This window comes from Lichenostomus cassidix, chromosome 22 (assembly GCF_008360975.1).
Source record: "Lichenostomus cassidix isolate B80296 chromosome 22, HeHo_3.0, whole genome shotgun sequence".
NCBI lineage: Eukaryota > Metazoa > Chordata > Aves > Passeriformes > Meliphagidae > Lichenostomus > Lichenostomus cassidix.
In genome coordinates this window covers 2437783-2465260 of record NC_139502.1, presented here as the reverse complement: position 1 = coordinate 2465260, position 27478 = coordinate 2437783, and the positions used below count along the sequence as shown (strand labels likewise).

The following is a 27478-nucleotide window of genomic DNA, read 5'->3' as shown; positions in this document are numbered from 1 at the left end:
CAGAGAGCGCGGTTTGGGTGCTCTGGGGCGGGACAGGTCGGGGTGAGGCTGTCGGGATATCGCGATGTGCCCGCGGTTCCGTGTCCTGCTCCGCTGTCCCGGGACGGGCGGTGGGCGCGCTCCGACCGCTCCGGCTCCGCTGCTTTTGGCGCGGTGTGTGCGTTCTGGGGCAGCATCGCTCGGGGTGAGGCTGCCGGGCCCTGGGCGTAACCCGTCGCGATAACCCATCGCGATAAACCCATCGCGATAAAACCGCTGTTCCCATGCCCGGGCTTCGGCTGCCGCTGGGCGGGCGCGCACCTTCCACCCCGTCCCGCCGCTTTAGCACGGTTAGTGCGTTCTGGGGCAGCGTCTTTTGCTGTGGGGCTACCGGGTTGTGACGATAACCCATCGCGATAACCCATCGCGACAAACCCGCCGTTCCCCTGCCCGTGCTCCGGCTGTCCCGCGCCGCTCCAACCCCGGCCCCGCAGCTTTAGCGCAGTTTGTGCGTTCTGGAGCAGCACCTTTAGGTGTGGGGCTACCGGTCTGTGACCATAACCCACCCCCATAACCCCATCGCGACATCCCCATCGCGACAGCCCCGCTCTTCCCCTGCCCCGCATGCTCCATCCGCTCCGGCCCGCTGCTTTAGCTTAGTTTCTGCGTTCCGGGGCGGCACGGCTCGGAACTGCCGGGCTGTGACCATCACCCTCTCCCATACCCCTATCGCGACACCCCTATCGCGACATCCCCATCGCGACATCCCCTCCGTTCCCCTGCCCGGAGCCGCGCCGGGCGGGAGGAGCTCGGAGAGGGGGGCGGAGCTCTGCCTCACCACCCAACCAATCGCGATGTGCTATGCAAATAAGATACCCATATATGGGCGTTGGCCACGCCCCCCGCGCGCCGCCCGCTCCCACCGTGTAACCCATTCATGTCGCCGCGCGGGAAGCGCCGCCGCTGCCCTGCCGCCGCTCCTTAGCTCCATTTCTCCCTTCCTTTTGGCGATTTTCCCCACGCCCGCCGTTGTTTTCATTTTTTCCCCCCCTTCCTTCCTTCCTTCCTTCTTCCTGGATTAGGCAGCGCTCGATCCCCTCTGCCCGCTGTCTGCCCGAGGAGCAGGTGATCCTGGCTGGCGGCGCTCGGGGTCCGGATGAGGTTGGCGCTGCGGAGGATGATGATACCCGGCAAGGCTGAAGCGGCGTAACTTTTACTTGGCGAGAGGAAAAACTTTCTTCCCCGTCGGAAGGCGTTAAAAACACGCAGCGTTCAAAAGCTGAAGAAGTTGGTTTCAAAGCTGAACTTCGCTTTTCCTGGGATTTGTGTGTGTCAGATTCAAAGGCTGCGTCGTTTTGTTTTTATTCTCTTTTTTTTTTTTTTTTTCCTTCTCCCTTATCACCCGAAAGGAAACTGTTGCTAGTCGGAATAGACTTTTTAAATGTTTGGGATTCAAGATACTTTAGGAAGAGGACCAATTCTGAAAGATAAATCTCTAGGTTCTGAGATGGATTCCGTCAGGTCCTGGGTCAGGAACGTTGGGGTTGTGGATGCAAACGTAGCAGCACAAAGGTAACCGCGGCTATTTCTCCCCTACTTTCCCCCTGCTTGTTATTTTTTTTTTTTTTAGCAAACCTTTTCCTTACTCCCTGTTGTTTGCAGTTGATATTAAATTTATTTCCACCCTCTCTGTCCCCCTCCTCAGCGAAAAGCGATAGGCGGCAGCTCTCCAAAACCGGAGAGCATCAGGAGCCCTAAAACCCCGTGCGGGGCTGCGATGACAGCGGGGTTGGATCATCCTTTATTTTCTGTCCCAGCAAGTTGTGTGGGGCTCTGGCTTGGCTGTTCCCAGCGATCCAGGCTACTCCTCCCTCCTTGCTGGGCCAGACAGCGGAATAGAATTGACTGAGTTAGAATTAACCCAAACGTAGATGTCAAACCTCAGCCCCTCGGACCGTTAGTTCTGCTTGATTCACGGTGGGCATTTCTGAAATATTCACCGGTGGGTTCAGGACAGGCAGAGCAGGGTCTGGGGAGCAGGGCAGGGCATGGGCACCGCGGAGCATCCCGCAGCCTGCGGGCATCATCCCTGCTCGCCCGCCGGGAGCACCTGCCCGAGCGCCCGAGGCTCTCTGCTGAGCCCAAATGCCCCTAAAAACCCCCAAATGCCCCTAAAACCCCCGAAATTTGGGCTCGGCTGTTTGTTTTTTCACTTGTTTGGGAGGATTATCTCCCTTCACGCCCCTCTTTTATTTTCTCTTCCCAGCCAAGTCGGCACAGGACAGTTATCCCAGTTCTTTCCCGTTAGGGGTAAGAGACTGAAAACTCTCTGAAAAAAAAAACCCTTTTAGGATTTTTTTTTCCCTCCTTGTTTTCTGGATAGCTTTTAAAAAAAGTTTAAAAAAACGGGGGAAAAAGTAGTAGCGTCGGGGAAGGCTAAATCGGGAATCCCAGGACTAAGTCGGGTTTTATTTAGTATTGGAGACAAGGTGAAGGGCACGAACCAGCAGATGGGACTTGAGATGAAACAGGGACGTTTTGGAAATAGTACATCCATTCCCCCACCCACGGCCTGAACCGGCAGCGAGGTCTTCCCAGCGCCGTGGGGAGGAGTTATCAGAGTTTTATGAATGTCGATAGAGCGTTTAATAAATTCGGCTGAGGGGGGAAGAGGTTTATCCTGGAGGAAACTGAAAGTAAAAGAGAACTGCTCCTGGGGAAGCTCCAATTCACGGGAGCGCTGGAGGTGCAGCCCGCTAGCATCGCCAGCTTTTCCTCCAGGATATTCCTTACCGAACCAATAAATCCCAATTTTTACACTCGGAACGAGAGGAAGCCCCAGACTGGGTGAGGTTGTGGCGGATGCGGTGAGTTCACACCGTACCTCTCCGGCCAGGAAAACGCCGGGAAACATCTGCAGTTCTCCGAAAGAGTCAAAGAGTTTTTGCCAATGCTGTGGAGCTATTTTGGGGACTGAAAACCAAAGCTGCCCCACTCCTAACTGGGCTGGCAGATAGACCTAATCTATTAAATAATTTGGAGGTGCTCGTGTGCACCTATTTCCCCCGCAGTGGGTAGAAATTGGCTTCGGGGAGAGGAAATTCCAACTAATTCCTGAAAGAAATAAAGCTGCAGTCAGGGATTTTTTAGGGATAAACAGAAGCATTTGAATCTTTCCAAGCCGGGGAACGCGTGGGAAACATCACGATGTTTTCTGCAGTCAGGGACAAGATTTGGGCGAGGGCTGATTAACCCGAATCTAAATTCTTTCCGTTTAAATCAGCGATCCAAGGCGCAGGAATTGGTTGAAGTCAGTCAGTGATTAAGACAAACTTCGCTGCGAAGGGAAGTGGCTGCTCTGCTGCAAAATCCTCATCTCTGCCCAAAACGAGATGCCCTGAGCTGACAGCCTGCCCGTGGGAAGGATTTTTGGGGTTTTGGCTGCAGGGAAAGGGCTCGGGATGTGCAGAGAGCACTTCTGCCACCTTCCAGCCACTTCCCACCCTGGAAATAGGTGCAGCGAGGAAAACCCACTCTGCCTTTAGCCAGAACCCCTCTCGGTGAATTCCTCCTCGGGGCACGCAGGGAGGGAATTTGTCCTTCTGCCACGCCGAAATTGGGGTTCCAGGGGCAGCTCGGCAGCCCGGCGGGGACAAGGGACACTCGCAGCGTGCTGTGCCTTCTCTGCTGCTATTTCTGCCCTTTCTGCTGCCCAACCTGGTCATGTCTTTGTCTCTCCCCCCCAAACCCCATCCCCTGTGTTTCCTCCACAGCGGAGTAGCTTTGTCCAGAGCCCACTTTGAAAAGCAGCCACCCTCCAACTTGAGGAAATCCAATTTCTTTCACTTTGTCCTGGCTCTCTACGACAGACAGGGGCAGCCCGTGGAAATAGAGAGGACAGCTTTTGTGGACTTTGTAGAGAATGATAAAGTAAGGCTCGTTACTTTTCTTTTTCCTCTTTTCCTCTCCAGTTTTGGTTTTCTCCCCTCGTTGAGCTGCCAAATCCCAATACCTGTTGTCTCTAATAAAATCAGGGTTTGGTCAGAGTTCAGGTGTTGTGCTGCTGTGGTTTAAAAGGGTTGGAAGCCTCTGTTCTGTATCAGGAATTTCATTCGCCCTCTAAAAATAATTAAAATTAATGGAGGATAAATGCACTTTTTTGGGTACCTACAGATCTGCCAGGTTTTTTTATTAGTAGCTGAACAGTAGTGGAATCTGACCTGTAATATGTCAGATTGTCTGTTAATTGTGGTTATGTGTATTTGCTAAGGCTCCAAAGTCAATGGCAGGACTTGAAAAGTATTAGCTTTTGGATTTTAATTCCATATCTCTGTTAATTGTGGTTATATGTATTTGCTAAGGCTCCAAAGTCAATGGCAGGACTTGAAAAGTATTAGCTGTTGGATTTTAATTCCATGTCTTGGCCACCTTGCATTGTTTTCAATTCTTTCTTTAGCCATGAACAGGGTTTTTAAAATTTTGGATCATAAATAATTATCTTATAGGAAATTACATTTAATAAAACGTGTAAGAAACATCCCTCTTCAGGAAATAAATATCAATATTGACTCCAAATAACTATATTGCAGAGCAATAATCACAGTAAAATCAAAACCAACTCCATTTACATCAACCGATTTGAAATGCACAGATTTCTTCTCAGTGCATTGAAAAAGTTGAGAGCATTGTGGCAAATAAGAGAGGGAAAGAAGTTGTTGAACTCCTGCAGGAAAAGATGTCAGCAGCATTTTGTAGTTTGCCCTGGGTCACTCGGAAGGTTAATACATCCCAATCAGTGGATTCACCTCTCCGAATTTTAATGAACTTTATTGTCACTTCCACCACGACTATCACCTTTTGGCATTTTAAACCTGCCAAGTGTAAATTCTGGAAGGATTTTTTTTCTTCCTCTCCTTTTTTTTTTCTTGAATTCCCTTTCAGGAACAAGGCAACGAGAAGACCAACAACGGCACTCACTACAAACTGCAGCTCCTCTACAGCAATGGTGAGTCCTGTCCTGGCACCTCGTGGGGGCTGAGATTCCCAAAAAACACCCAAATTCCCTTCCGGAGCAGGGATTGGCCTGGAATTTAGCAGGGCTGGGGAAGCAGAACCACCCGGGGTGTTGAACCAGGCGCTAAATGGGTTTGGTGTGCTGTTTTTAGGGTGTGATTGATCCCTTTCTCCCTGCTCTAGGTGTCAGGACTGAACAGGATCTCTACGTGAGGCTCATCGATTCTGTCACCAAGCAGGTGAGCAGGGCTGCTCTGTCCTGTCCCACCTCATCCTTCCTGAAGGAAATGCTCAATATTTTCCTTCCCTTTGGCCTTTTCCTCAGCTCAATCACAGACCTGTTCAGAGGGGAATTGAAAATCCTTCTCTAAAATCTCTTTTCCCCTCTCTGGACTGTAGGATTTTCCCCATTTTGAGGCAATATTTACATAAATCTCTTTCCCCCCTGCACATAAAAAAATGATGATTTTCAGGGATAAAATCCCTTCCCCTCACATCTGAACATTCTGAGTAATAACTAACTCCAGGCTCACCCCTGCTGTTCATTTTCCCAGCCCATCACCTACGAAGGGCAAAACAAGAACCCCGAGATGTGCAGAGTGCTGCTCACCCACGAGGTCATGTGCAGGTAAGAGGATTTATTAACACCCCAAATTAATTGATTTGTGAGCTCTGATCCCTTCCATGCTGGAAAGGCCTTTGCCAGGGAGTTTTAGGTGAGGAGACTCTGATTTCCCTGTTTGTTTATTTGGCTGTTGACTCAGAGAGGATCTTTGTTATTTTTACACGTGGGTAATGCTTGCTTGGATTCAAAATATGTATTTTAGGTTTATTTTCCTATTTTTTTTTCTTTTTATTCCTGCCAGACATTCAGCAACCACAGCTGCACTATTTTTGCTCAAAGTAGGCCTTTGCATGTGTTCTTTAAATCAAGACTCTTATAGGATTATTTCTCATAAAATTTCTGCTCACCTTATAAGAATGAGCAGTTTAACTTCTATATTTTTACCTAGAAACACCAAGTGTGTTCTTGATATAATTTCCTTGGGTGAAATATTTAAATTTTCCTGATTAAAGCATCATCACTAACGTTCTCTATTAATTTTGCATAATTCTGCCCCAACCTAAAGACAAACCCCTCAAACCAAAACACAAACCCTTCCATTCCATACACAATAACAACATTTAGGCACCTTCCACTTTTTAATTAAAAAAAAAGGAAAAAAGCACTATTTTTAGCATTTACATTTCTAAATCACAGGGTGAGATGACTCCAGGATGTTTTTAATAACATTTGTATAAGTCTGAACTTACATGTACCTTATGGATGTACATCGTGCTTCCATGGTAACTTATTACTTTTCCTCTTCTTGGATAATTAATTTTTTTTTTTTTTCCAATACATCTAACAATGCAAACAGTCAATGTTCTCATATTAAAATGTGCTAAAAACGTGCGTGGAACGTTCCCTTCATAAAACAAGAGGCAAAACCCACTCGTGACCTTTGTGAAACACAGTTTGTGATTTATTCTGTCAGGGGGTTAAATTGTTGGACTCAACATTGTTTCTTTTAATGCTGCAGTTTGCTGCTTGATTGTTGTTTTTATTTATTAAAGTAGCTTTTTAAGTGGATGTAGCAGCGAGAGAAGCTTATTTGGGGAATTTTTATCAAGGGGAAGTCTCAGTTTTGATACTTAATTATGTCAACAATTCCATTACTTTTTATTATAACAAGAACCAAGTGTTCAGCATGAAACAACTACATTGTTTCTCTGTTGTGCTTAGGTTTTGTTAATTAAGTAAACGAGCTTTTGACCAATATTTCCATATTTAAGGCCAGACAAAAGCTCTGTCACCTCTGAGGGATGCACTGGGTGGGCTTTACAAGGACCTGGTGGTGTAGTGGCAAAGATCAGAGGTGTGCGAGTGACTTTCTGGCTCACCTAGAACTCGTGTATATAATTATAGATATAATTAAATATATATATATGTGCATCCATGTTGTTGAACGGTTTCACTACAGCCAGGTGAAAACTAGAGAAGAAAAACCTGATTTTTGGGTTGTGGTTTGTGATGCCAAAACCTCAGTGATCCCAATTCACATCTCCACTTCTCTCGGTCTGGAAGTTCAACTATTTCACCACCAAACAGACTTGTTAGATTTTCAATTAATTTGGGTTTCCCTGCTCCTCTCCCTTCCTTTCTGCTACCAAGTGCTCAGCTGAGCTGTGACATCCCCGAGCTGCAGCGATGCTGCAAACCTCCTCGGTGTTTGATTTAAGGCAGCCTTGAACAAACCTGAGCCACTATTCTGATTATTGTACAAACCTCAGCCGTTATTCTGATTATTGTGCAAACCTGAGTATTCTGATTATTGTACAAACCTGAGCCGTTATTCTGATTATTGTGCAAACCTGAGTATTCTGATTATTGTACAAACCTGAGCCGTTATTCTGATCATTGAACAAACCTGAGCCATTATTCTGATCATTGTACAAACCTGAGTTATTCTGATTATTGTACAAACCTCAGCCGTTATTCTGATTATTGTACAAACCTGAGCCACTATTCTGATTATTGTACAAACCTGAGTTATTCTGATTATTGTACAAACCTGAGCCGTTATTCTGATTATTGTACAAACCTGAGCCACTATTCTGATTATTGTACAAACCTGAGTTATTCTGATTATCGTAAAAACCTGAGCCATGATTCTGATAATTGTACAAACCTGAGCCACTATTCTGATTATTCTCAGCTCTGCTGCTTGATAGATTAACTGAGGAAGAATTACAACCCGGGGATGTCCTTCCCGTGTAAAACACAGATCAGCCAAGGAAATCCAAATCTCTCTGTAACCTAACCGAGCCATTTGATTTTTAAACGTTGCCTTTTCCTGCAGGATGCCTGCTGAAGAGGCATGGCACACATCCCTTTGAATAACGCCAGGGGAATGGCTCCAGCTCGGGTTAAACTTGACATTTTATTTTATTTCTTTTAAGTACAATAATCAAATCTTCCTCATTGTGTGCCGCTTAAGTGGCAGCATCAATTTTTAAAGCCCCTAGTTTAGTTTGCATTAGGAACAGTGTATGAAATTTTAATGCACTGTACCCACTCTGCTGTCGGAATGGATGCTTTTGAAAGGGAAAACACGAAGGGTCTGTCTGTCTGTCTGTCTTTCTGTGTTTTTCTGTCTTTCTGTGTTTTTCTGTCTCTTTCTGTCTCTTTCTGTCTTTCTGTCTGTCTTTCTGTCTGTCTTTCTGTCTGTCTTTCTGTCTGTCTTTCTGTCTGTCTTTCTGTCTGTCTTTCTGTCTTTTTCTGTCTCTCTGTCTTTCTGTCTTTCTGTCTTTCTGTCTTTCTTTCTGTCTTTCTTTCTCTCTTTCTTTCTCTCTTTCTTTCTCTCTTTCTCTCTTTTTCTGTCTTTCTTTTTCTCTCTTTTTCTGTCTTTTTCTCTCTTTTTCTGTCTTTTTCTGTCTGTTTTTCTGTCTTTTTCTGTCTGTCTTTCTGTCTTTTTCTGTCTGTCTTTCTGTCTGTCTTTCTGCTTCTCCTCCCATCCTCCCTGCTCGAAGGTGAGGTTTTTTTGGGGATATTTTTTGTCTACATAACCACACAGGGAGCTATTTTTCTGCTGCCGAGTGGAGCGCTCAGTAAGTGCCTGTGTCTGCCTCAGACAGTGACAGATGCCTGCTTAGCAGGAAAGTTGTCTAAATATTGATACGGCTGCACCAATCTGTCAGAGCCATTGAAAGTTCAGCTCTCAATAATTAGTGCTTTCAGCGCTTCCAGGCCGAGGATCCATTTATAAATCCAACCCGATTTTTAAAAAAAATTCAGATTATTACAGCATAACGCCAACATCTCCTATTCGCCATGGAACAACACAATCCCGAGGGTTGGAAATCAAGACAAACACCCTTGAATAACTTTATTTATTTTATTTTCATCCCCCCATCTTCTTCCTCTCCTCCCAATTATCCAGCGAGAGGCAAAGCTCGTTGTTATGCCGCCGCCAGCAGCCCCTCCGCCCTCAATGCTCAGAGGGTTAAAAGGTATTATAATTCGAACAGAAGTAGTCTCAGGGTCTACAGCTGGCTAATAACAGAGTTGTATTGAGTGCCGAGAGCCCCACAGCTGTGACTTTCGCCACAAGGCTCAGGCTAGACGGAGCTCTAATCAGCTGGGCCAGGCGGCCACTGGGGCCCGTGTCTTTATCGGCCAGATGGTGTGAATTTAGACACTTTTGTTATGCAATTGCAGGGAGGAGTTGGGCAGAAGAAAACAAAACAAAGGCCACCATGCTGCGAGCTTATTTGAGTTTGAAATTAGAGACAGATTTTTTTTTTTTTTTTTTTTTTTTTTTGGGAGATTTTTGGGTGTTGTTGGGGTGAGGGGAAGGGAGTTGAGGGATGAATTTTGAAAGCGTGTCGAGGGGTGGAGGTTTGGCTTTTGGGGTGGTGGGGTTGTTTCTGGGATGGTTCTGAGTTTGCTTTTAGGTTTTTTCTGGTTTTTTCTGTTTTTTTCTGTTTTTTTTCTGGTTTTTTCTGTTTTTTTCTGGATCATTCATAACCTAAACCATCATTTTCCCCATGTAGATCTAATTAGAGGGGAAAGTAGAACAACAAAAGCTGTAGAAAATAATCTTCTCTTGATCTTCTCTTGGTCTTCTCTTGATCTTCTCTTGGTCTTCTCTTGATCTTCTTTTGATCTTCACTTGATTTTCTCTTGATCTTCTCTTGATCTTCTCTTGATCTTCTCTTGATTTTCTTGTCTGAAGCAAATGAGGATCTCTAAAGGTGTTCCCAGCCCAGGACTGGAGCAGAAATGGAAATATTGGTGAAGTCATGGCAAGGATTTGCTTGAGGAGAATATTGGAGGATTCATCCTGGAGCACCAAAATTTGGGGGTTTTTGGTTTGCGCTGAAATTGGAACCAAACACTTCTGTCTCTGAGCTGACCCAGTGGAAGTGTCAGTGCTTGGATATGGGGGAAATTTAGAGATTGAAGAGGTGTTTTTGCTAAAATGTTAGGTTGAAACATCCTCAGTCCTACTCTGATTTATGTGCAAACAAAGTCCTACTCTGATTTATGTGCAAACAAATCCCTCGCTGAAAGTTTCTCTTCTCCCTCGTCAAGATTTTTTTTCACTTATTTGGGCTCAGAAAGTGCCAAAGGGAAAAGTCCAGAATTAAAGATCTGTTCCCCAAGTGTGATAGAAATGTAGAGATCAACAAAATGTTAGGAGAACTTTAGCTGTTAGCCACAGTTTTAGATGGACAATATTTGAATATTACAGAATTCAAAATGGGAAAGTTCAGATTGTGGGAATGGAAATAAACCAAGATGCTCTTTTTTTCTGAGCCCAAGTTGTTCTCAATCTCACAAAATTCACCCTAAAACTCTCTGCCAAGAAGTGGCACCATCCCTGGAAGAACCTCAGAAATATTATTAAAATATTAATTTTTTAAAAAAAAATTTGTTTGTTCTAGTGCAAAGCAGTGAGGTTTTTATTCCCAATATTATTTCCCATGCATTGCCACATTGGCCATTTCAAAGCACAAATTTATGTTCCTCTGAGAGGATTTTCTGCTATTTTTGGGGCGTTTATTCCAAATTTTCCCCTCCAGAAAACATCTCCCACCTCTCCTCCTGCTACAAAACCACTCCCAATCCCTTCTGAACGCTGAAATCCATAAAAGATTCACTCCAAATAAAGTTGGGAGCAGGAGGGAGGATGATGTTCTGAGCTGGTGTGAGTTACCAGAGCTGCACTGAAGTCGATGGAGCTGTGACAATCTACAGCAGCTCCAGGGGTTGCCCCAGGGATTTTTAAATATTTAGTGTCTCCTTTTATTTTAAAAGGAGCAGCGTGGATGAATCAGTGCAGGTTGGAGGGAATGCAGGAATGTGGAAACACTCTGGGCAATTCCAGCCCCAGAGTAGGAACTTCGTGGCAACTCGGAGGAAATATTGGGATTTTTCACTGCTGAAAGAGGAATTTTTGTTTAAATGCTTGTTTTAGGTGTTTGTAATTGAATATTGAGAGATATTGAGAAAAAAAAAACCAATCCCCACTTTTGTATTTGATACTGCCTTGAGTGAATTCAAGGGTTTTATTTATTTATTTTTGATATTAATTCATTAATTTATGTAATTGTGATCAGAATTGCTCCCCACTTGGAAACCTTTGGGGTTCAGACTGCTCAAGGATTTTTGCAGATGTGTTCAACTCCTTTGTCCAAAACCCCCAAACAGCTTCTCCATCCTCCATGGAATTCTGTAAAATGTCTCAAATTCTGTAAATATCAACAGAAACCTCTGCAGAAGGTGGAAAAACTCACTTGGAAAGGAATTTTGTGTGATCAGAACCCGACAAGGTGACTTTTGAGGGATGTGGAGCTTCTGAAAGAGACTTCTGGAAGTTTTGGGTGTTTCCATCCTCCCTTCTTCCCATGTTGGCTTTGGTTGGAACCAAAAACCTGAGCATGAAAACATCTTAAATCTTCCATATTGATCCAAATTATTAAAATTGAGGATTTCAGAGCAAGGATTGTTTTTAAAATCTATTAAACTTTTGCTGCTCAGCTGCCGTTGGGTGGAAGGAGCATCATTCATATCAGTGATGAGATCAATGGAAATAAAACAACAAACTGTCTCTTGATTTTAAAATTTTTTATTGTTATTTATTACTAATATTATCCTAAAATGTGTGTAAATTAAGTATTAATCTTCAGGGTTTATGACACTTTCAAAGGGATTGAGAGTTTAACTTTGAACCTGTTTTTCAGGTTGCAAAAGCCAACCTGAAAAACATCTCTTTAGATCCTTTCTAAGATCTAAGTATATTCATTTTCTGGTTTTTCACTGAGTGCTGAAGTTTTCAGTCACCATATAAAACAGATATTTAATAATAAAAAAATGCAATAATATATATAAAAAAAACATTATTGGGATATATCAAACCATTAGGTTGCTCTAATAACACCTCTTGATGGATTTTTTAACTCCCACAACCCTTTTGCTGCTGCCTGCAATGACATTATGACATCTGTTAATCACTTCTCAGCGATTAACAAACAGATATTCACAAATATCACCTCAGTCTCCAGTTGCTGTTCATTTCTGGCTGGGAAATCCAGGGTGGATTACAGGGAGCCAAGTGCCAAACTCCAGCTGGAACCTCCCAATTCCCTTCATTTTCCCTGACAGAAAGCAGAATTTTTCTGAAAGTTTTCTGAGTTGTTCTTTGCTCTCAGCTGTCCCTGTGGATCTTTAATTTTATTTATTTTTTTCCCCTCTCCAGTCGGTGCTGTGAGAAGAAAAGTTGTGGCAACAGAAATGAGACTCCATCTGACCCCGTGATCATCGACAGGTAGGAGATAAATTCACATTTTTCCTGCAAAAAAATCCCAAAATTGTTGGTTTTCACTTTGAATCATCTGAGGTTGTTTCTCACTGGTTATCTGTGTTGCCATTTGGGGAACTTGACAGAATTGATGTTTATTTAAAATGTATTTTTTGAAAATGGATGTGTTTTTAAATGAAGTTGTGTTTTGATTGTGACCAAATTTCCCATGTGTGCATCTGGAATATTCTCCCCTCTCCAGAGGGAGGATTCAGCTGGATTCTGAGACATAAAGCTCTGAGCAAAACCTGGCAGATCCAGTCCTATGACAAAAAAACAATATTTCCTGCAGAAACGTGGGGAGGAAGGAAGGAAGGAAGGGGCAAAAAGGCAGAAATTCAACATTAATTCTGACAATTTGGGGATTGTGAGCAATTCTGTGTTCAACAACTTCATGTATGACTCAGTTCTAGCTTTAGGAACTTCCAGTTCTTTTGCCAGTTTTTAAGTCAATAACACAAATGGGGAGAGCAGCAGTTTGTAAACCATGAAGTGACACTTTAAAAATCGTGATTATTTTGGGCTGAGCTCAGAAAACTCCCCTGTGTTTGAAATCTTAACTCAGCAAGGCTCAGAGAAAATAAGAACATAAAAAACAAGAACAGGCAGAGCTGCTCAGAAAGCATCACCAATCCAAGGGCTCCAGAAGGGGAGCTGGAAATAAGGAAAAATCCAATGTTTTCCCCCAGATTATTCTGCAATAAGTGTTGAAGGTTCCTGTTCCCTGCTTTGTGAATCAGTTTTTATTTCTGTCTGTCTGGTCTGCTCTATCTCTTTCCAAATGAGATTTATTTGTCACAGAATTTCTTGTGGATTTCTTTTGGCTCTCAGAGCTGCAAAACTGGTTTGAATCTGCTGTGATTTCCTTCATTTTTTAAAATTCCATCGCAGAGTTAATCTAAATAATTTTGGATCTCTGATAATTTGATGGGGTTCTCTCATTCCCTTAACCCTGTGGTTTTCCCTGTTGATTCTGTGTGGTTGGGGTTGGAGTTTGGAGTGAAATGAGCTCTTTGGGGAGCAGAAATCCTGGATGTGCCATCCTGAGCTTTCCTGTGAAATCTGGAGGTTATTTTTGGCTGTGTGGGTTTCTCAGTTTGAATCTGCTCTTGGGAACTTTCCCAGCCAGGAGTCTGAATTTCCTGGGAAGCAGCTGGGGATGGAAGAGCCTGGGTTGGGAGCTGGGCAGGGCAGATCCCACCAGGGATGGATTTGGGATGCTGAGTGGAGATTCTGGAGATGAGGGAAAATTCCTGGGTGGGATTTGAGATTTGCTGATGTCAACTGCAATGGGAACTGAGACAGAACAGGGATTTTCTTCCTAAAAACTGTGTGTGAAAAGTGCATTACCTGTTGTGCTCAGTGAGGTCCAACATCCCCTAACTTCTCTAGACTTCTCCCAACTTACTCCAAATCCAGATTTTTTTTTTCCCTACCTGTCCTGCTAACACCCACAGACATTCCCTGGGCATGGAAAAATCCCCCAGGCTCAGCCTGGCAGCTCATTTTTGGTTTTTTGGTTCTTCCCTTTCCGTGTTTGTGAACTCTGGAGCTCACTGAGGGTGGATCAGGGAAATATATGAGGAGTACAGCCTGGTGAAGCTGCTTCATTTGGTGCTAAAAGCAGTCACTGAATCAGATTTAGGCCCCAAAAAGAATTCATCACCAAATCAGATTTAGGCCCCAAAGAGAAGAATTCATCACTAAATCAGATTTAGGCCCCAAAGAGAAGAATTCATCACTAAATCAGATTTAGACCCCAAAGAGAAGAATTCATCACCAAATCAGATTTAGGCCCCAAAGAGAAGAATTCACCATTAAATCTGATTTAGGCCCCAAAGAAGAATTCACCATTAAATCAGATTTAGGCCCCAAAGAGAAGAATTCATCACTGAATCAGATTTAGACCCCAAAAAGAAGAATTCATCACTAAATCAGATTTAGGCCCCAAAAAGAATTCATCACTGAATCAGATTTAGACCCCAAAGAGAAGAATTCATCACCAAATCAGATTTAAACCCCAAAGAGAAGAATTCATCACTGAATCAGATTTAGGCCCCAAAGAGAAGAATTCACCACTGAATCAGATTTAGGCCCCAAAGAGAAGAATTCACCACTAAATCAGATTTAGGCCCCAAAAAGAATTCATCACTAAATCAGATTTAGGCCCCAAAAAGAATTCACCACTAAATCAGATTTAGGCCCCAAAAAGAATTCATCACTAAATCAGATTTAGACCCCAAAGAGAAGAATTCATCACTGAATCAGATTTAGACCCCAAAGAGAAGAATTTATCACCAAATCAGATTTAGGCCCCAAAAAGAGTTCATCACCAAATCAGATTTAGACCCCAAAGAGAAGAATTCATCCCAGCTTGGCTTGGTGAGCACTGCAGTGAAAACCAAAGCTAAATATTTTTCTTTTTTCCACCACTGACCAGCAGTGCAGCATGGAGAGAGAGAGAGAGAGAGAGAGAGACTCCTTCTCCTGGCAGAGTTATTTCTGCACAGTTATTTCTGTTTCACCTCTCTGCCCGAGGAGGGAGGGACAACCCTGTGAGCTACATCTCCATCAGTCAAAAAATTCCAATTAAATAACAGAGTTGTGCTGAGCCTGGCTGGGCACAGAAATCCTGAGCTTGTCTGTCATCCCCACACACCTCCACAGCCCCAAAACACATTTCCCTCTCCCAAAATTCACCCAGTGGGGTAATTTTTTATTGTTTTTTCAACCCAGCAGAGTCCTGTGTGCTCTGAATCAGCCAGGCAGTAGAGTTTTAATTTATTTAGGAGGTCTTTATGTGGTTTTTTTAAAGGAAAAGATCTCTTGGCAGCAGGTGGGATTTAATTTCTGGAGTGCACCTTGCAGCCACGTGGGTCAATAATAAAAATAGGGATATTTTCAGCTTGGTGGGTTGCTGTTAATTTAAGATGAACTCTAATTTTTTAAAAATAGTGATTGGGGTGAAGGTGGTTTTTTCCCCCTGGTTTGAAATGCTAGGTGAATGTAAAAATCTGCCATTTAGCTATGCAGCTGTGACATTCTCTGGTGTCTCTGGAGAAAGGGGAACAAAAGGGAAATGGAGAGAGAAGAATTGCAAAAACACCTTTGTGTTGTGCAGAGCTGGGTCTGAACAGGGTGGGCAAAGCCAAACAGGATTTCTTTGGAATAAAATTCCAAAATCTTTGAGGCTGGAAAGACCTCCAGAATCATTGATTTCAACCATAACTCCACCATCAACACAGAGATTTCCCCTTTATTTGTTTCTCTCCCCAATTTTTCCACCTGCTGGAGGGAGACACAATTCACTGTCTTTCACCAAATCCTGGGGATTTGCATCAACGTTTAAAAATAAAAAAACAGCTCAGTGGGAAAAAAATCTCAGCCCTGTTGTTGTTGTTGGTTTTTTTTTTTCTTCTCCTTGAAAGAATTCCAAAAGTTCTGATGCTGAATAAAACATTTCTGCCTCGACCTTTGCTCTGGGGACTGGATTTAGATCCTAAAGCCTTGCGGTTATTTTTCCATTCCCTCTTGGAAATGAGAACCTTTCCTTATGAAAAGGGAGTTTCTCCACAAAAATTCAGAGATCTGCAGGATGTTTTGGTTCCTGGGATGTTCTGAACCAGAATTCCAGAGTAGCTCAGAACCAGAATCCTAAAATTCCAGAATTCTATAATTCCAGAATTCTATAATTCCAGAATTCCAGTGCAGCTCAGGCCAGGATTTGGTTTCAGAGATGTTTCTCTGATTTAACAACAAACACTTGGAAATGAGAATATTTCCATATGAAAAGGGAATTTCTCCACCAAAATTCAGAGATCTGCAGGAGACATTGGGGTGTTTTAGTTCCTGGGATGTTCTGAACCAGAATTCCAGAATTTCAGTGTAACTCAGGCCAGGATTTGGTTTCAGAGTGGTTTTTCTGATTTAACAGTGAACACTTGGAAATGAGAACCTTTTCATATGAAAAGGGAATTTCTCCACCAAAATTCAGAGATCTGCAGGAGACATTGGGGTGTTTCAGTTCCTGGGATGTTCTGAGCCAGAATTCCAGAATTCCAGTGTAACTCAGGCCAGGATTTGGTTTCAGAGATGTTTCTCTGATTTAACAATGAACACTTGGAAATGAGAATATTTCCTTATGAAAAGGGAATTTATCCACCAAAATTCAGAGTTCTGCAGGAGGCATTGGGGTGTTTCAGTTCCTGTTTGTTCTGAGCCAGAATTCCTGAGTAGCTCAGGCCAGGATTTGGTTTCAGAGATGTTTCTCTGATTTAACAGCGAACACTTGGAAATGAGAACCTTTCCATATGAAAAGGGAATTTCTCCACCAAAATTCAGTGCTTGTTCTCTCCTGCTGGCAGAGATCTGCAGGAGACATTGGGATGTTTTGGTTCCTGGGATGTTCTGAGCCAGAATTCCAGAATTCCAGAGTAGCTCAGGCCAGGATTTGGTTTCAGAGATGTTTCTCTGATTTAACAGCGAACATTTGGAAATGAGAGCCTTTCTGTATGAAAACGGAATTTCTCCACCAAAATTCAGTGTGTGCCTTCAGTGCTGGAAAGGATCTGCAAGAGACATTGGGGTGTTTCAGTTCCTGATTGTTCTGATCTAGAATTCCATAATTCCAGAGTAGCTCAGGCCAGGATTTGGTTTCAGAGATGTTTCTCTGATTTAGCAGCAATGACACAGCTCAGGTTGTGCAGTGCTGCTATTTCAGGTGTCAAAAATCAGAATTCTGCCAGAACATGGGGCTGGAAGGACCTGAAATTACATTTTTAACACAGAATCTCCTGGTTTTGGACAACACCAAGCCAGGATCAGCTCTCAGATTGTCACAGCAAGCTTTTACTTTAGTCAGAATGAGTCAGAGCTGAGCTGCTTCTGGTGAATTCCCAATTCTGGTGGGTTCAGCCCAAATGACTCTTTGCCTTTTGAAGTTGATATCTGTGGAATTGGTTGGTTGAAGAGACATCAAAAATGTAAATATTGGTTTTTTCCTCCCCCCTGTCATGTCTGAAGTGGTGGTTCTTGATGGTTCCTTGAAATTGGAGTGTGAATTTTGTGTTTCTTCATGAAAATCCAAGTTCATTCCTTTGAAGGTGGAACTTCCAGCTGAAAACTGTATTTTGTCACATCTGTATCAGAATTATTTAGTTTATTGCCTTTCCCACCTTGCTGAAATAAATAAAAAGGAGCTCAGTGGCAGGATTAAGAGGTCGTGGAAGATGCAAATTAATTTAGTTCATCACTTTCCTGCAGGTTTTCTCTCTTATTTTAGGTGTGTTGTGTGGTTTTGGATGTAAATTCATCAAATGCCAATGATCTCTTGATTTTTTAAAAAATTTTCTTTGTGTTCCTTGAAGATTTAAACTCTCTAGAGGAGGTTATTTAGTGTGCTTGTTACTCTTAATGCTTTACTGAGCTTACTGAAAATGTGATTTAATTGAAGCCTCTGTGGTGCAAGGGGAGAACTGAGGTGACTTTTTTGGTTGAACAATTTCCTTTTATTGTCATTTTTACCCTTTTTTTGGGCCATTTTCTAATAGACAGAATAACTCAGAAGAAAATTCCGTGTAATTCAAGCAAAACCTCTCAAACAGTCACCAGAAATGTGATGTCATTGAGGACAAAACATCTTAATTCAATTAAAAACTCAGCATCACTGGGGTGGGATGGATTTTTTTTTTTTGCTCCTAGGAGGGAAATTCTTCGGAATTTCACACAAAAACCTTGGAACACAAACCCTGAGCTGTTCAGAGCTGCTGATTTCAGGGTTCTCTGCTCTCTTTAACCTCACAGAATGAGGGATTTCAGCTCAGCTTCTCTCAGAATCCCATTATGGCTCCAATTCCTCTTATTTTTAACCCAAACTCTTCCTGATTGTCCCTGGGAAGAGCCTGATGGGCTTTGCTACCACATTGATATATTTGATATATAAATAAATGTGTGTAAATGTACATTTATTTATTTATGGTGGTTGTTACTGGGAGGGATTGGGGTGGATTGTTGGGATTGTCCAGCTGGTCAGTGTCTGGTGGCACCAGCTGAGCACTGGGAACACTGGTTTGGGTGGTGAAGGGCAACATCCAGCAGCTTTAAAGCCAAAATTTAGGCTTTTGTGATTATAATTTAACAAAAAAAATATATTAATATTATATTTTTCATTATATTTTTCATTATATTTTGACCCAAAGCCAGGGACAGAAGGCTGAGCTCTCCCTGGCTCATCCCAAAAGCACTAAAACTCTTTTAAGGTTAATAGGGTTTGATGTATTCTGTGTGTGGAGGGTTTTAGGGTTTTCTCCCTCCCTAAAAAAGGCAAAAATACATAAATTGTCTTTCATTCTGGAGGATGTAACTTCAAATCAGTGCAGATTTCTGGCTGTTTCTTTTGGTTTCTTCCTTTTCTTTCTTTTCCCTTCATCTCAGCCATCCCAAAAGGGCTTCACCCCTCCCACCTCCCCTTTGGGGTGATCCCAAACCCACAGGGATATTCCCTAATTCTGGGAACAGCAGGAATGGGGAGGCCTGGATCCAATTCCCACTGTCCCTGGGGTGGGATGTCACCCTGTCACCCGAGGTGACACCAGCCCGTGCCTCAGTTTCCCCCAAACACAAACCATCACCAACTACCTGCCTGTGGGAAGTGATCTCAGCCCCCCGAACAGGAGTTTTTTTGGGTTTATTTTCCACATTCCTGCTGCCAGGAGGATTTAATCCCTTTGATTGCTCCTGTTCTCTGTGGCTCTCGTTGTCCTGCAAAGGGAAAAATGACTCTCTGGGCTGTGCTGAGCTGTGGGGTGACCCCAGGAGTGCCCCAATCCCCCTGCCAGGCCCCCAAACCCCACAAAGCCCTCTCCCCCTGTCCTGGGGACTCCAACCCTTTGTTCCCTGCTCAACCCTGCTCTCCTGCAAAGAGCTGCTGCTGTGCCATCTGTCCCTTTATGAATTTTTTAGTAGACTGGATGTTTGTGGGGAGTCAGTGACTCCAAGTGCTCCATCCCAGCCATTTGACAAGTGCTTCTCTTAGTGCCTAATTTGTTTGTTTCCTTTTTTTTTTTTTTAATCCTCCCCCCCCTTCTGCTCTTTGAGACAAAAAGAAAATTCTTTACTAGTTTGCTGTCCAAAACATCTCGAAATCTTTGATGTGTGCAAACACTGAAAGCTTGTAAATGGCCTAAACTGGGGAGTTGTTGTGTCACTTAATCTTTTCCACTTAATGTCGACAGACAGCAGATTTTCCAGCAAGCTGGTGACTCAGAGGAAGCTTAAATATCTTTTTGAGCATGCTAGAAAAATGAGGAATGGGCTGGTTGGGTCTGTGGAAGTCCTAAATTCTGATTTTTTTTACTCCCGAATCACAGTTCCTGTGGTTTTGCAGCTATTCACAGGGGTTGTGTTTAAACTGAGGATGTGATTTTCTGGCTTTCCCTGATATCACAGAGCCACATTTTGTGAGAATTGATGTGTGGAAATGTTGTGGTGATGTGCAAATCCATTGCTGTGGCAGTGGAGATGCTTTTGGGGCAATTTAAGGAGTTCCTCTCCCCCAGGAGTGTTGGTGCTGCTGCTTCTGCAAGAAATGGATGAGTTGGGTTTGAATCAGTGCTCAGATTATTGGGAAGTTAAACAGAGCTGGAAGTTCATTTCCAATGAGTTTTGTGGAGGTTTTCTCCTCACCATGTGTTGTCACTGTGCAGAATTTTCATCCTGGGCATCTCACTGAGCCCTGTGAGCAGAAAATTACTTTTGGGATGTTTAGAGTGAGAAATCTGAGCTTCTCAACCACTATTGATCACCTCAATCCCATTAAATCCATCACTGGGAATGTTCAGCTCATGTCCTGCTCTGAGAACTGCCAGGGAAACATTGCTGAGCCCAAGCCAGGCCACATTATATAATCCAAAGAAACAAAATCCAACTGTTGCTACTGCTGCCTGGAGAAAATGAGCCCAAATGAAGACAAAACCCAAAGGATTTTAGCAGCTCTGCATAAATCAGATAAACTTCCACAGGGCTTTGGACACAACGTGGATGAATTCCAATCGTTGAGATAAAGACACTGATGGGGCTCAGGCTGAATTCTGCCTGAGCAACACAAAGTTTCTAGCAAAGTGTTGAGAAGAATCCTTGTCTGGTTTTAAATTGAAGGTTTTCCCTGGAAATAGGGGGAGTTTTGTGCTCAAAAACCATTGAGTTTGGAGGCGAAGGGGCTGCTGAGCTGGGAGGGACAGAGCAGAGTCAGGAGGCACTGGAATCAATGAGGTTGGGAGTAGTGGAAAGGGGAATGGAAAATCAGTTTCCCATGGACTAAAGCACCTCTGGGAATAGAGGCTGAGGATAAATTCAGTGTGCAAACAGCACAGGAGAAATTCTGTGGGATTTCTCCCACAGCAGAGAGGGACAGGGGATGTGCACAGCTCCTCTCTCTGGCTGTTTGCCTGGATCCATCTGCACTCATCAATAAAAATGCCAATATTCCAGAGTATTTGCATCCTAATGAAGGCATCCTCTGTGTATTTATGACCTGAAATACTCCTCCTTCTCACTTCTGCACTCTGTCTAGACCTGGTTTTATGGACTTGTCACTTCATCTGCCCTAAGCTCTTTAGTTCCTGCCTCTGCTTTCCTTTTGAACCTTTTGTTTTCCCTCCATCCCTTCCCCGTGCCTTCCTTCCACCATCTGTTTCTGGGGGAATCTCCTGGATTTTCTGCCCTCTGAACATCCCAGGGTTTCATCCTCTCTGAGTTGATTCCTTCCCCTCTGGAAAAGTTCTCCCAGTTCAAGTTTTCCTGCTTTCAGGTGGGATGTGAAACTCTGTCCTGCTTGGAGCATTCCCCAAAATCCTTGTGGAATGAACAGGATTGCGACTGAAAGGACAAAATGAAGCTTAAATCAGTCAGAGATGTGATTTTGAAGCTGTTAAGAGCTGATATGAGCTGCCCAAGTTGATGTAGGAGTTTGTAGGATGTTAAGAGTGGAATTCAAGTTTGATATTCCAGGCTGGATGTCCTGGATCAGCATTTCCCCTCTGCAGCTGTAATTCCCATTTTCCTCCCTGATTTGGATCTTTAACACACTTCTCATCCTCCTTTTTCCTCCTTATTATTTTCCCCTTTCACCTCCATCTCCTCTGCTCCTTTTCCTCCCAAATAAATACTGATTTTTCTGTCATTTCTCCTGGGTTTGCACTAACCAGGGACACACAGGTTCTTTTCCAAACCAGACCTGGGAGGAAGATCCTGGAGGGTTTGGGAACAGAGAGGGCAATTCTGGAGGTGTTTAAAGCATTTAGAAATCCAGGAAATTCCAGCATTTGGAAACCAGCTCATGGCATAATCCATACAATCCAAATTTGATCTTCCAGGCTGGATCATCTCCTGGATCAGCATTTCCCCTCCTCAGCTGTAATTCCCATTTTCCTCCCTGATTTGGATCTTAAACACACTTCTCCCATCCTTCATTCCCCTCCTTATTATTTCCCTTTCCCCTCCATCTCCTCTGCTCCTTTTCCTCCCAAATAAATACTGATTTTTCTGTCATTTCTCCTGGGTTTGCACTAACCAGGGACACACAGGTTCTTTTCCCAAACCAGACCTGGAGGGTTTGGGAAGAGAAAGGGCAATTCTGGAAGTGTTTAAAGCATTTAGAAATCCAGGGCAGAGCAAACACCTGAAACCAGCTCATGGCACAATCCATACAATCCAAATTTGGTCTTCCAAATGGATGTCCTGGATCAGCATTTCCCCTCCTCAGCTGTAATTCCCATTTTCCTCCCTGATTTACATCTTTAACACATCACTCTCATCCCACTCATCCTTATTTCCCCTCCTTATTATTTTTGCTTTTTATCTCCATCTCCTCTGCTCCTTTTCCTCCCAAATAAATACTGATTTTTCTGTCATTTCTCCTGGGTTTGCACTAACCAGGGACACACAGGTTCTTTTCCCAAACCAGACCTGGAGGGTTTGGGAAGAGAAAGGGCAATTCTGGAAGTGTTTAAAGCATTTGGAAATCCGGGGCAGAGCAAACACCTGAAACCAGCTCATGGCATAATCCATACAATCCAAATTTGGTCTTCCAAATTTGGTCATCCAAATGGATGTCCTGGATCAGCATTTCCCCTCCACAGCTATAATTCCAATTTTCCTCCCAGATTTGGATCATTATCACACTGTTCTCATCCTTCTTTCCCCTCCTTATTATTCCCCTTTTCCCCTCCATCTCCTCTGCTCCTTTTAACAAATAAATCTCCAAACAAACACAGATTTCTCCACGGGGTATCCCACTTCAAACTCCACATTTGGTAGCTTTTTTTTTCCCCCCTCCAAGTGGAGTCCATCGAGCTTGTAAATTGTATTGGATCAGTGAGCCCATAATGAGCCTTCCAAGTCCAAACAGTGCAAGTCTGCTGGGATTTTATTGTTCATAAAGCTCCTTCCCTGGGGAGTGATAGAGCCATTAGGTGTGTGCTGTGTTTAATATTTGGTCATGACAGGAAGCAATAATTTTCTATCTTTTACTGTGGCTCCCTGGCTTGGTTTTTAAGCAGTCAGCTTATTTCAGTGCCTGGGAACCCATTAGGCAAACAGCTCCTTCCCTCCGTGGGTTTGTGTTTGAAGGAAATTAAAATAAAATAAAATAAAATAAAATAAAATAAAATAAAATAAAATCAAGTGGCAACGGATTGCCCTGTGGTGGTTTGAATCTCTTGCCCCTCTCAGTGGCTGGTACTGACAGGAGTTGGCATTTCACCAGAAAATGGCATTTTTCACACTGGATGGGATTTTTATTTTTATTTATTCTGGCAGAAAACAACCAGCAAAGCTCCTGTTTGGTGTTTTATGGGTTTTTTCCCCTTTTTGATACAAACCTCTCCTGTTTGCATTGTGTGTTGCAGGTTTGGGTATTTCTCTTGTGCAAATCCATTATTTAATTTGGGTGGAAATGGCAGTAATGTTGTATTCAAGTGTTCTGGAAGTGGTTTTTATCTATATAAACAGAAAAAAACCCAAACCAAAGTGGTTTTATATCTATAGAAACAGAAAAAAACCCAAATCCATTATTTAATTTCAGTGGAAATGGCAGTAAGGTTGTATTCAAGTGGTCTGGAAGTGGTTTTGTCTATTGAAACAGAAAAAAACCTAAACCAAAGTGATTTTATATCTATTGAAACAGAAAAAAACCAAAACCAAAGTGGTTTTATATCTATTGAAACAGAAAAAACCTAAATCCATTTATTTAATTTTGGTGGAAATCCATTTAATTAATTTATTTAATTTTGGTGGAAATGGCAGCAAGGTTGTATTCAAGTATTCTGGAAGTGGTTTTATATCTATATAAACAAAAAAAAACCCAAACCAAAATGGTTTTATATCTATAGAAACAGAAAAAACCCCAAATCCATTATTTAATTTCGGTGGAAATGGCAGAAAGGTTGTATTCAAGTGTTCTGGAAGTGATTTTATATCTATATAAACAGAAAAAAACCTAAACCAAAGTGGTTTTATATCTATTGAAACAGAAAAAAACCCAAACCAAAATGGTTTTATATCTATAGAAACAGAAAAAAACCCAAATCCATTATTTAATTTTGGTGGAAATGGCAGCAAGGTTGTATTCAAGTGTTCTGGAAGTGATTTTATATCTATAGAAACAGAAAAAAACCCAAACCAAAGTGATTTTATATCTATATAAGCAGGAAAAAACCCAAATCCATTATTTAATTTCGGTGGAAATGGCAGTAAGGTTGTATTCAAGTATTCTGGAAGTGGTTTTGTCTATTGAAACAGAAAAAAACCTAAACCAAAGTGGTTTTATATCTATAGAAACAGAAAAAAACCCAAATCCATTATTTAATTTCACTGGAAATGGCAGAAAGGTTGTATTCAAGTATTCTGGAAGTGGTTTTATATCAAAATAAACAGAAAAAAAACCCCAAAGCAGCAGTTTTGGGTGAGGCTGTAGAAGTTGCTCCTCTGCCACTCCTTCCCTTGCATTCCCAAATTTCCCTAAAGAACTTTGCTAGGAATTCTGCACTTTCCATATTCTGATTTTCCCACCAGGCTGATCATTTCAGGGGTTCTCTTGCTCTCCTCTTCAGTTTCTTCCTTTGCTCCAGGGAAAAAACTTTTCCATTCCATCATTTCCCTGCTGGTTCCTCACCTTGGATCTCTGCAGCTCAGGGATTTGTCTCAGGTTTGTCTCTGAAAGGGGAAAAAATAATTGCCTGGCTGATGGTGGATTGATGGTGGAAATATAAATAATAATATTTAACTGGGGTTTTGAAGAGGTGTGCTTAGTTTTTCTTGTGATAAAAGGTTATTTCAAATGGATTCAGAGGAGTAATTCAAAGTAGATTTGTGTTATTTGGCACCAACATGAAGAAGGGTGGATGTAAATAATTTAAATGAAATAAATCCTGAAAAGAAACTGCAAAGTTTCATATCTAGGCTTCTGTTCCTTTCACAGTCACAAAGTTTCTGTAAGAAAATCCTGATCTTGAAATTGCATTTTTTTGGAAAAGATGGAATTTGGGGTTCTCACTTTCACACAAATCCAAACTACAAAATGTAGTTTTGATCAAGCTGACAGTTCTGCCTCCTCCCACACCCACCTCAGTGTTTATTGTGGAATTCTTCTTGGGATTCATCTTGGAATTCATCCTGGGATTCATCCTGGGATTCATCTTGGGATTCATCTTGGGATTCATCCTGGGATTCATCCTAGGATTCATCTTGGGATTCATCTTGGGATTTGTGGCTTCTAGAAAGTTCCCTGGCTCTCCAAACTTGCACGTGTTGGGTTGTAACTGGGATTGGGAGTGCTGGAATAGGGATTGTAATTTGAATTAGGAATGCTTAAATAGAAATCATAATTTGGATTGGGAGTGCTGGAATAGAGATTTTAATTTGGATTAGGAGTGTTGGAATAGAGATTGTAATTTAAATTAGGAGTGCTTACATATAAATCATAATTTGAATTAGGAATGCTCAAATAGAAACTGTAATTTGAATTAGGAGTGCTTAAATATATAAATTGTAATTTGAATTAGGAGTGCTTAAATAGAAATTGTAATTTGGATTGGGAGTTCTGGAATAGAGACTGTAATTTGAATTAGGAATGCTTAAATATATAAAACGTAATTTGAATTAGGAATGCTTAAATAGAAATCATAATTTGGATTGGGAGTGCTGGAATAGAGATTGTAATTTGGATTAGGAGTGTTGGAATAGAGATTGTAATTTGAATTAGGAGTGCTCAAATAGAAACTGTAATTTGAATTAGGAGTGCTTAAATATATAAATTGTAATTTGAATTAGGAGTGCTTAAATAGAAATTGTAATGTGAATTAGGAATGCTCAAATAGAAATTGTAATTTGGATTGGGAGTGCTGGAATAGAGATTGTAATTTGGATTAGGAGTGTTGGAATAGAGATTGTAATTTGAATTAGGAGTGCTTACATATAAATCGTAATTTGAATTAGGAATGCTCAAATAGAAATCATAATTTGGATTGGGAGTGCTGGAATAGAGACTGTAATTTGAATTAGGAATGCTTAAATATATAAAACGTAATTTGAATTAGGAATGCTTTAATAGAAATCGTAATTTGGATTAGGAGTGCTTAATATAAATTGTAATTTGAATTAGGAATGCTCAAATATATAAATTCTAATTTGAATTAGGAGTGCTTTAATAGAAATTGTAATTTGAATTAGGAATGCTTAAATATATAAATTGTAATTTGAATTAGGAGTGCTTTAATAGAAATCATAATTTGAATTAGGAATGCTTAAATATAGAAATCGTAATTTGGATTAGGAGTGCTTAAATAGAAATTGTAATTTGAATTAGGAATGCTTAAATAGAAATCATAATTTGGATTGGGAGTGCTGGAATAGAGATTTTAATTTGGATTAGGAGTGTTGGAATAGAGATTGTAATTTGAATTAGGAGTGTTTACATATAAATTGTAATTTGAATTAGGAATGCTTAAATAGAAATTGTAATTTGGATTGGGAGTGCTGGAATAGAGATTGTAACTTGAATTAGGAGTGCTTAATATAAATTGTAATTTGGATTAGGAATGCTCAAATATATAAATTCTAATTTGAATTAGGAGTGCTTAAATAGAAATTGTAATGTGAATTAGGAGTGCTTAAATAGAAATTGTAATGTGAATTAGGAGTGCTCAAATAGAAATTGTAATTTGGATTGGGAGTGCTGGAATAGAGATTGTAATTTGAATTAGGAGTGCTAAAATATATAAATTGTAATTTGGATTAGGAGTGCTTAAATATATAAATTGTAATTTGAATTAGGAGTGCTTTAATAGAAATTGTAATTTGAATTAGGAGTGCTTAATATAAATTGTAATTTGAATTAGGAATGCTTAAATATATAAATCGTAATTTGGATTAGGAGTGCTTAATATAAATTGTAATTTGAATTAGGAGTGCTTTAATAGAAATCATAATTTGAATTAGGAATGCTCAAATATATAAATTGTAATTTGGATTAGGAGTGCTTAAATATAAACCATAATTTGGATTAGGAGTGCTTAAATATATAAATTGTAATTTGGATTAGGAATGCTTAAATACAAATTGTAATTTGGATTAGGAATACTCAAATATATCAACTGTAATTTGGATTAGGAATGCTTAAATATAAATAATAATTTGGATTAGGAGTGTTTATATATAGAAATGCTCAATATAAATTGTAATTTGGGTTAGGAGAGCTTGAATTCCCCCAGATCTCTGCTCTCATTGGGTGCTCAGAGCCTTAAAAAAACAACCATTTTTTTTTCAGCTGAAAAAAAAATTCAGCTGATTTTCCAGCTGAATCCCTGCCAGTGTAAATCCTTCCCTCCATGCTGACCCAATCCCAGCTCTCTCCAAATTCCTCTGCTAAAGAGGGAGAAAAAACTCTGCAGGGTTGTGTTAGAGTCACTTGTTGACACAAAACCTCCAAAAAAAAAAATATCCTCTGGGATGTTTTGCTTAAAGGTGTTTTTTTTTTTCCTTTTTTTCCCCCTTTTCCTCTTTATCTCAAACATTTCCCAGCATTC

The 27478-nt window shown here is 41.5% G+C and overlaps 1 protein-coding gene across 1 annotated transcript in view; it reads left to right on the top strand.

The window, feature by feature from the left end:
- The first annotated feature begins 941 nt into the window (after nucleotides 1–941).
- Nucleotides 942–27478, top strand: part of EBF2 (EBF transcription factor 2) — a 140301-nt gene continuing 113764 nt past the window's right edge. The window contains exons 1-6 of the mRNA XM_085080503.1: nucleotides 942–1551; nucleotides 3753–3909; nucleotides 4921–4984; nucleotides 5176–5231; nucleotides 5547–5620; nucleotides 12297–12365. Of these exons, the coding sequence (XP_084936629.1) occupies nucleotides 1421–1551; nucleotides 3753–3909; nucleotides 4921–4984; nucleotides 5176–5231; nucleotides 5547–5620; nucleotides 12297–12365 (551 nt within the window). The 5' untranslated portion in view covers nucleotides 942–1420. The remainder of the gene's footprint in view (nucleotides 1552–3752; nucleotides 3910–4920; nucleotides 4985–5175; nucleotides 5232–5546; nucleotides 5621–12296; nucleotides 12366–27478) is intronic.